The sequence below is a fragment of the Electrophorus electricus genome, unplaced genomic scaffold (genome assembly GCF_041902795.1).
Source record: "Electrophorus electricus isolate QZ-2024a unplaced genomic scaffold, ASM4190279v1 Scaffold382, whole genome shotgun sequence".
NCBI lineage: Eukaryota > Metazoa > Chordata > Actinopteri > Gymnotiformes > Gymnotidae > Electrophorus > Electrophorus electricus.
In genome coordinates this window covers 1-10,149 of record NW_027658674.1, presented here as the reverse complement: position 1 = coordinate 10,149, position 10,149 = coordinate 1, and the positions used below count along the sequence as shown (strand labels likewise).

At 47.0% G+C, this 10,149-nt stretch overlaps 1 protein-coding gene across 1 annotated transcript; it reads left to right on the top strand.

The window, feature by feature from the left end:
* Nucleotides 1–1,537: 1,537 nt before the first annotated feature.
* Nucleotides 1,538–10,144, top strand: LOC145655882 (IQ motif and SEC7 domain-containing protein 1-like; the record flags this gene model as incomplete). Its single annotated transcript, XM_081709343.1, has 3 exons — nucleotides 1,538–2,586; nucleotides 8,728–8,992; nucleotides 9,101–10,144. Coding segments are annotated over exons 1-3 (1,443 nt in total), but the record flags the coding sequence as incomplete, so codon positions are not given.
* Nucleotides 10,145–10,149: the final 5 nt, after the last annotated feature.

The window sequence follows — 10,149 nt, the reverse complement described above, 5'->3', positions numbered from 1 at the left end:
GGACTGTCCAGTTGGAATTGTCTTCCATGACATCATCATATGGTTGAGGGAGATCAGCTGACTGCTCATCAATTTAGTGACTTCAAAGAACTCCTAAACATGCACCCTTGTTTGGACAATATTATTACACTTTAGTTTAGTACAATATTAAATTTGTTTATTCTCATACATGTCCTAGAATTGTTTCTGTCAGGACTGACTGTAATATACTTGGCTGGTTGTCATTGCTCCAGCTATATCATTGCCTTTGACAGGAGCTCAAAATGCTGTTAAAATGATGTGGCAGACAGTTGATAAAGTCTATAACTCATTCTGACACCTGTTATTAAATTCTTTTTTCTACTACCTGCTTCCAGTCTTACGCTAACTCTTTCATTACTCTAACATGTCATATAAAATGGAAAATGAATGCTCCAACAATCAAAAGGAAATTTGATAAATGTCAAGCATGAGTTCATTGTTGGATTTGTAGGGTAAATCTGAATGGAGTCTTGAGCAGCTCATGAATGGTCCTGATTACAAGCAGGAGGTGTGAACTGGCCTCGGGTCCTGGAGGATCTTCCTGGGAGCCCTGACGCCTCAGCTGTGGTGCTTTAGTCAGAACACAGAGGCACTGTGAGAAAGACAGTTCAGCATCTGCGGTACATCTGTGGTAAGATCTGTGCCCCCCGGAGACCCCCTCCCTAGTTTACCCCCTCCCCAGGTGCTCAGTGTTATCGTCTAAATCACCCTCGTGCCTACGGGCTCCGGTTTGGATCAAAAGTAGCTGTTCTTCCTGCTGGTTTTTGAAGAGGAGCATCTGGAACCCTGATACTCAATCCAGGCCCTTGAATCCAAACCTGGTCCTGGTTTTTGTAAACACCGAGCAATTTTTTTTAACTGCCCTAGAGGCACAAGGACTTAGTAGCTCTGGCATATTAGAAGGACAGTCATTAGATACAGTTCTGTGACCTGGTTTCTGTGTGAACAAGGAAAGTGCATTAGAGGAAGTTGCTCTAACATATGATATCTGTGTGTAAATCATCTTGGTCACAAAAACCAGACAGCTGTACTTCTCTCTTATAGCAGCAAGCACTGCACGGCGGCATTAAAATAGCACAGCGTTGGGACACCCAGTCACAGACAGCTGCTCTCATTGTCATCCATATCATATCAAAGAGCTCACAATGGCAAATGTTTATATGGGCGACCCCCATCCCCCTTGGGCGCATACACACACACACACACACACACACACACACACACACACACACACACACGTATAAACACACACACACCCATTTTCCCTTTGGAAGTCTGTTGTTTGAAGTTTCGGTGAGGCCAGGGGAAACAACCAGTACCTCCTCAGGGAGAGAAATGTCAGGTTGCAAATTAGAGGCATTGGCCAGCTTCATCCTGCCATGCTCTTGTAAATGCACATGGCCATCTGGGAATTATTTTCGGCATTTTTTTGGTTGCTTCAGCTGCCTTTCCATCCCCCCATTTCTGTGGCCTTTGGACCAGTCTCCCTTCAAACACCCACGTCCTTTTCTGTCTCCAGTCAGCGCTGGGCCAATTAAACACAAACTCCTCACATAGTCACACAAGCTTTCTGGTCCACAGACAACTCGGGACCTGTCTGAGCTGAGGAGACTCCTAAAGCGCTACAGACATCTTGGATGCTCGGCACGTTCTAGGAGTGTGACGGAGATGGTGTGCCGCTATGAGGGTGTATGGCTGAGCACACCCACAGTATGTTGAGTGTGCGTCGAGTGTGTTTTTAGTGTGACCCTTAACCAAAAGCTGCAGAGTTTGGTTAAGAGCATGCAGACCTGCAGAAATACCACACAACAGAGAGGTTTACTTTAATATAGGTCAATTTAAAGGCAGGTGTGTCTCACACACTCTATCTCTCTCTCTCTCTCTCCCTTTCTGTGTGTGTGTCTGTCTCTCTCTGTCTCTCCCTTGTTCTCTGCTCTATTAATAGACACTCATCCCCTGCCAAGCCTCCCTAACATTTCTCTGCTGCCTTTGAAAAGAGGCGGAGAATCATCTTGTGGACACCCACCATTCCTTCTCTCTTTTCTTCTTGACTAACATTTTATGGGTTTTTTTTCTCAGACTTTTCAGATTATTATATATGCAGCCTGGGAAGCCATTTTTACTCACTCCATTCATTGGCATCGGAACTGGGAGAGAGCCCCGCCTCCTTCCCCTGGCTCCTGTCCTTCCATTCACACACAGCACACGCCCCCTGTTTCTCTAAGACCCCACCCACTCCCTTCACACTCACTCCTTGTGAGCAGGGGGCAGTACCAAGGAGAGAGAGAGAGAGAGGGAGAGAGAGAGAGAGAGAGAGAGAGAGAGAGAGAGAGAGTGAGAGAGACAGACAGGGCTCTGTTTGTGATTCTGACGATGGCCTGCTTGACTTCCACGGAGGCTCTCCTAGCCGGCTGTCTCCGAGTGGGACCACATGTCTGCAGGGTGCAGTGGTGATGGCCAGGCACAGAGCTCTACGGGAGTGTGTGCTCATCAGGCAGATATGTGGTGCTTGCAGTGCAACTCTGAGAAGACCCAGTCCCTGCTGGAGCTGGAATTGGATGGCTGGTAAGACTGGGCAGTGTGTGTGTGTGTGTGTGTGTGTGTGTGTGTGTGTGTGTGTGTGTGTAATAGAGTATTATGTATGTATGTGTGGGTGGGTGTGAGTTTGAAGAACAAACTCACAGGATATGAGAAGTTACCTGATGCTTGTGGTGATATAAACGAGTCTTTGTTTGTGAGCAGAGCGGGTTGTGGGGAGGGCTCACTAGGGTGATGTCGCTGAAATGGCCTTCAGTATCCACAGTAGAGGGGTCAGTTTGAACGTGTTCACATGTTGGAAATACCTTTCATTTATTGAGATAATTACAAGAGGTTCTCTTCCATATTTTGGTAGTAATTTAGCCCAGTGATTTCATACTCTGGTCTCTCGATGGCCCAGTATGTCTCTGCATTTCTGTGAAGGAATTTAATTCATTTCTTATTAGGAGCTTAAGCCATTCGTGCCTGGAGTTTTACACATCCTAGTCAAGGACTTGTGCTAGTGTGTGTAGTGTCTGTACACCGCATATGAATTCATTAATAAGCTTGTGTGACTTTATCAGAGAGATGCTCCATAATGAGGTTAAAGGCGTGTTGTGTATGACTGACAACAACCTGGCGTGACGTAGAGTGGCATCTGTGAGAAGCCAGTGTATGGTTTATTTATGAAGACATCTAAAGGAGCACTCTCCAAAACTGATGGTTGTTTTGTAAGATTCATGCCTGGCCTGTTAAAAATTGTATACTTTCATACTTACATCCATCTTCCTGTGAAAAGTTTGACTTGTCTTCATTACATCTTCTGTGTTAAGCCCTTGAGCACTTTCTCAACATGTTACAGCATTCTGTATGTTTCTGTCTACCTCAACTTAGAGTAACCAAACCTACAACAGGTTATACAAACCTTCCAGGCAACATAACCAAAGGCATTACTTTGAGTGTCCTCTAGACAGAAGCTGTTTTTTTTAGTCTGCTGTGACATACTGGATACAACAGTGTCACATTTCAGCACTGCCTGGCCAAATCAGGCAACAGCTTGCATACGGGACTCCTGCTTCCTCGGGTTCAGAGGAGCATTAAATTCCCCGGGCCACACTGACGCTAACGCCGGTCCAAGTGACCATGACCATCGGCAGCTCTGCCCGACATTCTCTGGAAGTAACACGTTCCTGATGGGGCAGCTGTTGGTTGCACGACGACTGGCCTTCTTCCACGGCTGTCACCATTTACTTTGCCAGTTCCTCCAGCTTCTTGACAGCTATTTTACACCATGCTGTCTGCCCCAGGCTGGTCCCGGCTTCTCCGGGACAACCGCTATGTACTGTTGGCATTTACGGTTGGGGGCCCGAGAGAGAGTGCTGCCTTTTGCATAGGAAAAGCGTACAGCTTTCACTAGCGAGAACCAAGGGCCCCATTGCCAGCAGTAGGGAATATTTCATCTCCGTATCTCCTATAGGGGAGACGCACATGCTGTGTAGGGTACTGCTGGAACACATGAGGATGTTGACATGCTACAGCGTGATGGTACAGACAGATGTGAGTGAGTAGTGGTGTGTGGGGCACTGGAGAAACACACACACACATACAGTCATGCGTACACACACACATACACACTACTGCTCTTCATTAGCAGGTCGGATTTCCCAGAACGTCTGTGGACATTTTCCTGCCCCCCTTCCTCCACTAACCCCTCTATCCATGCTTACTCACCGGACTGGGAATGTTGGAATTTTCCCCCAACTCATGATGGAATACATTAACCTCAAGCAGCGTCTGTTAGGAGCGCTCTGGGGACGGTTAAAGGGAGGTTGAGGGAACGTTTATGGGGCGTCCGGTTAAACGGATCCAATCCTGCCCTTGACTGTAAATCGCACGCAGCTGCCAAAGCTCTGGATGCTCCTGCTGGCTTGGCAGGAAGCGGGGAGGGGCTGGAGGGCAGCGCCTCTGCCACCCACCTCCACCTCCACTCACCTCTACCCGCTCCACCTCCTTCGCCTCCACCCATTTTCATCTCCACCCACTTCTGCCCGCCTCCACCTACTGCCTGCACATGCTCCCCCCACGAGGAACTGCTACCATATGGTTCTGTAGCATTCCCATCATGTTAATTATTCTTTGTCTTACTGTAGAATATATAGGAGAGTTTTACCTGATCTGCCCACCAGAGTGACAACTCGAAATTAATTGAAATTTATTTTCTTTTTTTTCATTTTGTCATTTTCTTTGTTTTCATATGGGACTTTCCACTATTCTTACTGTTAGTGACAATGTAAGGTCTTAGTTTGCTTCCTGGTTTAGTAATGTTTTTCATAACCAAGGAATCTCTGCATTAATGGATAAAACCTCAGAATTGCTATATGCTGTATTTATGGTCTTTGCGGTTAAGCTGGTGAATGTGGAAAGAATTCTAACACATGCTTAGGGAGATATTTTAAAAAATTTAAATCGCTCATATAGTAAATGCTTGGTCTCCATTTATGGCAGTCACTCATAATTTATGCCATTTCATAAAGAAGTGGGACTTTGAGATGCAAGTTCAGCTATATGTTACAACTTTGCAGCTATTGCAAGTGTAAATAAATTAGAAGTCTCGTCTCATGTGGAGAGTTTGGACGTGCTTTTATTGAAGGGAGTGCTGGCAGCACAGTTCTGTCAGGCACTGCGCTTTCTCCGTCACGTGCACGCCAACAGCTGCTCTTTCCAGAATGTTCTTTTTATGACCTCGCTGTGGTGCAAAGGTGAGACAGCCTTTGGGGAAACTGTAGTGCACACTGCATGCTTAGTTACCTTTCTCACTAATACACACACACCTCACACACTTTCCTGTCACTGCTTAGCATGTCTGATCTTAAACATAATTGATGATACTTATTTTCTGTCATCTTGGTTATAAACACACACACACACACACATACACACACACACACAGAGTGTGGAGACCACATCTACTTCCAGCTTCTGAGTCATGGGGATCAGATATAGTGTCTTCTACTGATTGAAGTACAGTGCATCCACCAGTTCCATGTGCAGGGTGTAAAAGTGGAAGAAGACATAAATAACAGCAGCAAGCGTCTGTGAATATTTGAGCTGTGAAAAAGGGGCGGCTGACACAAAAGTAGTACGGTGGCATTTGGGTAAAGAGGTTACCCAAAGATCCACACTGCACTCTCAGTGGTGACACTTGGCCCAGCTGGGGTTTGAACCAGAGTCCCAGTCATGAGCGACCTCTCTTGTGACAAGCTATTGTCCTTCAGGGGTTATTGAGTGTGTTTGAGATTTCAGAGGTGGATAATCCTAATATTTTTCCTGTACTTCACATTGTTGCTCAGTCTGCCCCCTGTGTTCAGTCAAACCAACTTTGAACAGGCAGTAAACATGGTTTTCTGGCCCTGTCTGCTGACGTTGCCATGTGTCCTCCAGCTAGAGATCCATAGATCAAAAGATTGAAGGCCCTGCAGACAGCAGCAGTGTTGTTGCTATCATGTGGAATTTCTGTGTCCACCGCACAGAAAGCTGTGAACTGCTGTCCTCTGTGTAACTCAGGGTCTGCTCCTTATCGCCAGGTTTTATGTGCTATAACCATCATATGTACATGTATGTACATTTCCCCACACACTAGCATTTTTAGTTCAATTTGGATGCATCACGTCTTTTGTACATTGTACAAGACAGCAGTCATTTTTTGGTATATGCACATTATTAATAGATTCTGATGCCAATTGCTTTATATGCAGTATCTGTGTACAAATACAAAAGCTTTTATTGGATCAGTTTCCTCTGTTGGCAAACGCACAAAACTAATTTCAGAAGAGTGCTTATTGCTGTGGAGCTTGACGTTTAGAAAAATGGTTTAAAATTGTTGAACTTGTTAAACAAATCTAGAAAACAACCTTTAATTCTTCAATAAGTCAAATCAGTTTTGCTTGTGTATTGCGATTTGAAATGGACATGCTCACAATGTCCTCCAGTTCACTACTGAACACTGTCTCCAGCTCACTACTGAAAAATATCTCAGAACAAGTTGAAGGAAGAAGCACCAGCAGTAGCAGTTTGCAAAAAGAGGAAGTGACCAGACAGGGCCTGAAGAGCAGCAAGACATGGGTCTCTCTCTCTCTCTCTCTCTCTCTCTCTATCCTTTTATTTATGTACATTATATCCATTGTCACTGGTGGTGGTGCTGTAAAGGGTATGCTGGGTAGAATCTCTACCAGATGAGAGAGAGCGAGAGAGTCAGAGCTGAGACAGATGGTGGAGGCCATTATGCAAGATGTGTGAACTTCGCTGCTTCACCAGTAAACCACGTTGTCACGGCCACAAGCCCCAGGCCCGTGGGCCAGTGCATGCGAGCATGCCTGTGCTTATGTAGCAGAGCAAGCTCATCCGTACCATTCTGGCCCGGTGTCTGAGCAGAACATTCAACTGCTCCTGTTACCCCTGTAGTCAGCTGTGGTAGTAGGGGTTTAAGTCACTTAGTGTTTGATGAATGTGTAAACATTACCACCCATTTCACTTTCTGCCTTTGAGAATCTCATGCCTGCACTTTTATGTAACCTTCTGCCTTCTCAGTAGGTTATTGTATTAGCCTTTACTTACATTACTGTATTTCTTAATGCAGACCATTTTACAAGATGTACATACATACATATGCACTCCATTCCCAAATAAGTGAAGCCCACAACTTTGTATAAGTGTCAGTTTGACTGAACGTGTGATAAGAGGAGGAATAAGAGCAGTTCTCTATCTGCTCTGCCAGGTTCCTGAGCCTGCTGCTGCTGTGTACTGCAAGCATGTGTATCATTAGGGGCAGGGGCTGTGTGGGAGGAGGGCCCAGCCTGCACTATAAGTGAGGCATCGCTTGTTTAAAGTGAAAGTTCCTGGTTCACGCAGCCCTGCCCGAGGGAGTGCTCCTACTGGCCGTGGATAGGACCGGGGCACTAGGATCTCCCACCCGAGCTGCCTCACTGCCTGGACGTCTCTGCTGTTACAGCCTGTATGTTTGGCTATACCTGTTGATTTTAACCTCTGAAAAACTGGTTCCAAGCACAGTGTTTCCACTCTGACGTGGTAGTGCTGGTAAATGATTGGTCCTTGGTCTTGTTTTATCACAGCAGACTTTGTCTGCGCTGCACTTTGAACTTTTTGTTTGTTTTTTCGTGATGGCTAATAATATTTGGAGGAAGAGTTGCGAGTTTTTTGGACACAGGAGTCCTTTCTTTGGAAGAAGGCTTGTGGACAGAGAGTGTGAGTGAGTAAAACCTTACATTACGCTAATATGTGATGTTAATATGTGATATGTGAAGGTGTCTTTACTAAAGCGTTACTCCGCTAGCCAACCGTTGACCTGCTACACCTGTCAGTGTAAAAATTTGATCTTGACTATTAATTTATGAATTCTGTTTCTGTAAGTTTGCCACTGTTGATGTATTTCATGCGTTTGGTGTTTACTGTAATTATTTGATGGTTTTTGTGTTTACTGTCATTTTTGAGTCCCACGTTTGTTTGATCAGCTGACTGGAACAAATGCTGTTGGGTTTCATTCTTGGACCCTCAGCATTACTGATTGACAAAAGTGAAATGTGAAACTTATTATTGTTCATAAAACTGTTGCATTTGTGGTATGTAAAATATTCCAGTATTATTTATTCAGACAGAGAAGGCTTTGCTTGTCAGATTTCAGAGAACTGTATTTGAATGCAGTGCACTTTGTGGTATAGGCTACTGCTAGGGTGAAATGAAAGTGTTTATTTTCATTTACAGCGTAAAACACAACTGGAACTTGGCCGGTCGAAAACTTAAAAGTACAGTTACAATCCAGACTTCTACTGTTAACATGTATATGTCCAGCTCCAGGTACTTCACATATCAGGTGTGGTTATTCTTGACCCTTTACCAGGCAGGAAAACAACAGGTCCCATATTTTATCAAATAATTCTAGTTGTTCATTACATAGAAAATACAGTTTCTCCCGAGTGCAGAATGTTAGTTGATTCATTGAACCACATGTCATACGTTGGTACTGACTCTAGTTTCTGCATTTGTAACAATTTCTTTGCTACAGTCATAGTAAGAAGACTAGTCTGCTCTTCGTGTTCTGCTAGGGCATCTGTGGTGGGTTTTCTGGCCTCACGTTACAGCTGAAGGACTGTGTGCTCTGTCTGTCTTTTGCAGTGTGGAGGGGGAGGTTCAGAGTACTGAGCCAACTCCGTCCCTGGACCGGGGCCCAGGCTACGGTCCCCTAAGCCCTGGCTCCTCGCTCAGCCCCGAGGGTGCGGGGTACGGCCCGACGGCGCTGCCCGGGCCCCAGCGGCCACGCCGGCCCAAACTCCAGCACTCCCAGTCCATCCTCCGCAAGCAAGCCGAGGAAGAGGCCATCAAACGCTCACGCTCCCTCTCCGAGAGCTATGAGCTCTCCACGGACCTCCAGGACAAGCAGGTATGACTAATGGGAGGGAGCTACGTTCACTGATGTTGTTAATGATGTTGAAGGGCACTATTCATTTTCAAAGGCCAACTTCTTAATCTTCTTTGTCGGGCCTCCCAGGTGGAGATGCTAGAGAGGAAATATGGCGGGCGTTTCATTAGCAGACATGCTGCTCGCACCATCCAGACAGCGTTCCGCCAGTACCAGATGAACAAGAACTTTGAACGTCTCAGGAGTTCCATGTCAGAGAACCGCATGTCACGGCGGATTGTTCTGTCCAACATGAGGATGCAGTGTTCCTTTGAGGGGCCCGAGAAGGGCCATGGCTCATTTCTGGAGGGCCAGCAAATGTCTGTGTCTGACGAGGGGAGTCAGGTGGGAGCTGTGGTGCAGGCCGAGCGGGGGGAAGTGGCCCCTGCGTGCTCACTTCCGCCCTCAGCTCCCAGCGACCTCAGCGACACCATTACAGAGCTGGAGGACGCCTTCTCTAGGCAAGTGAAGTCATTGGCAGAGTCAATCGATGACGCCCTGAACTGTCGCAGCCTGCACGAAGTGGAGGAGGACCAGCACGAGCAGGTCCAGGACATGCAGGCCCAGCTTGCGTATGAGTTGAACCCAGCTCACGGGGCTAGCCAGCACAAGATGGACAATATGATGGCTTCATACAGTGACGTGACGCTCTTCATCGATGAGGAGGACCTCTCGCTCCCCATCCGGTTTGCGCGCTCAGCCGACCCACCGTCCGGCACTGAGTTGGACCAGCAGTCTCAGTCTGTGGTCTCCTCCCAGGAGTACTGGCGCATGGACCTGAAGGACGACAAAGCAGACACGGACACGAGCTGCCGGAGCACACCGTCTCTGGAGGTCCAGGAGCCCAGGCTGCATCTGGAACACCTCCCTCTTCTGACCATTGAGCCGCCAAGCGACAGCGACCGCTCTGAGATTGACTCGCTGAAGCAGCAGAATCTCTACGAGCGAAGCGTGGCCGGACCGCAAGCCAGTCCCAAGCACGTGGCTCACAGCCTGCCTCCCCGAGGACCCCCCTTCTCCCGGGACAAGGAGCCCATCCGACACAGGCACCGGCAGCTGGAGAGCCATCTGGCTATCAACGGGAATCGACAGAGCAAATCAGAGTCGGACTTCTCTGACGGTGACGGCGACAACGACAG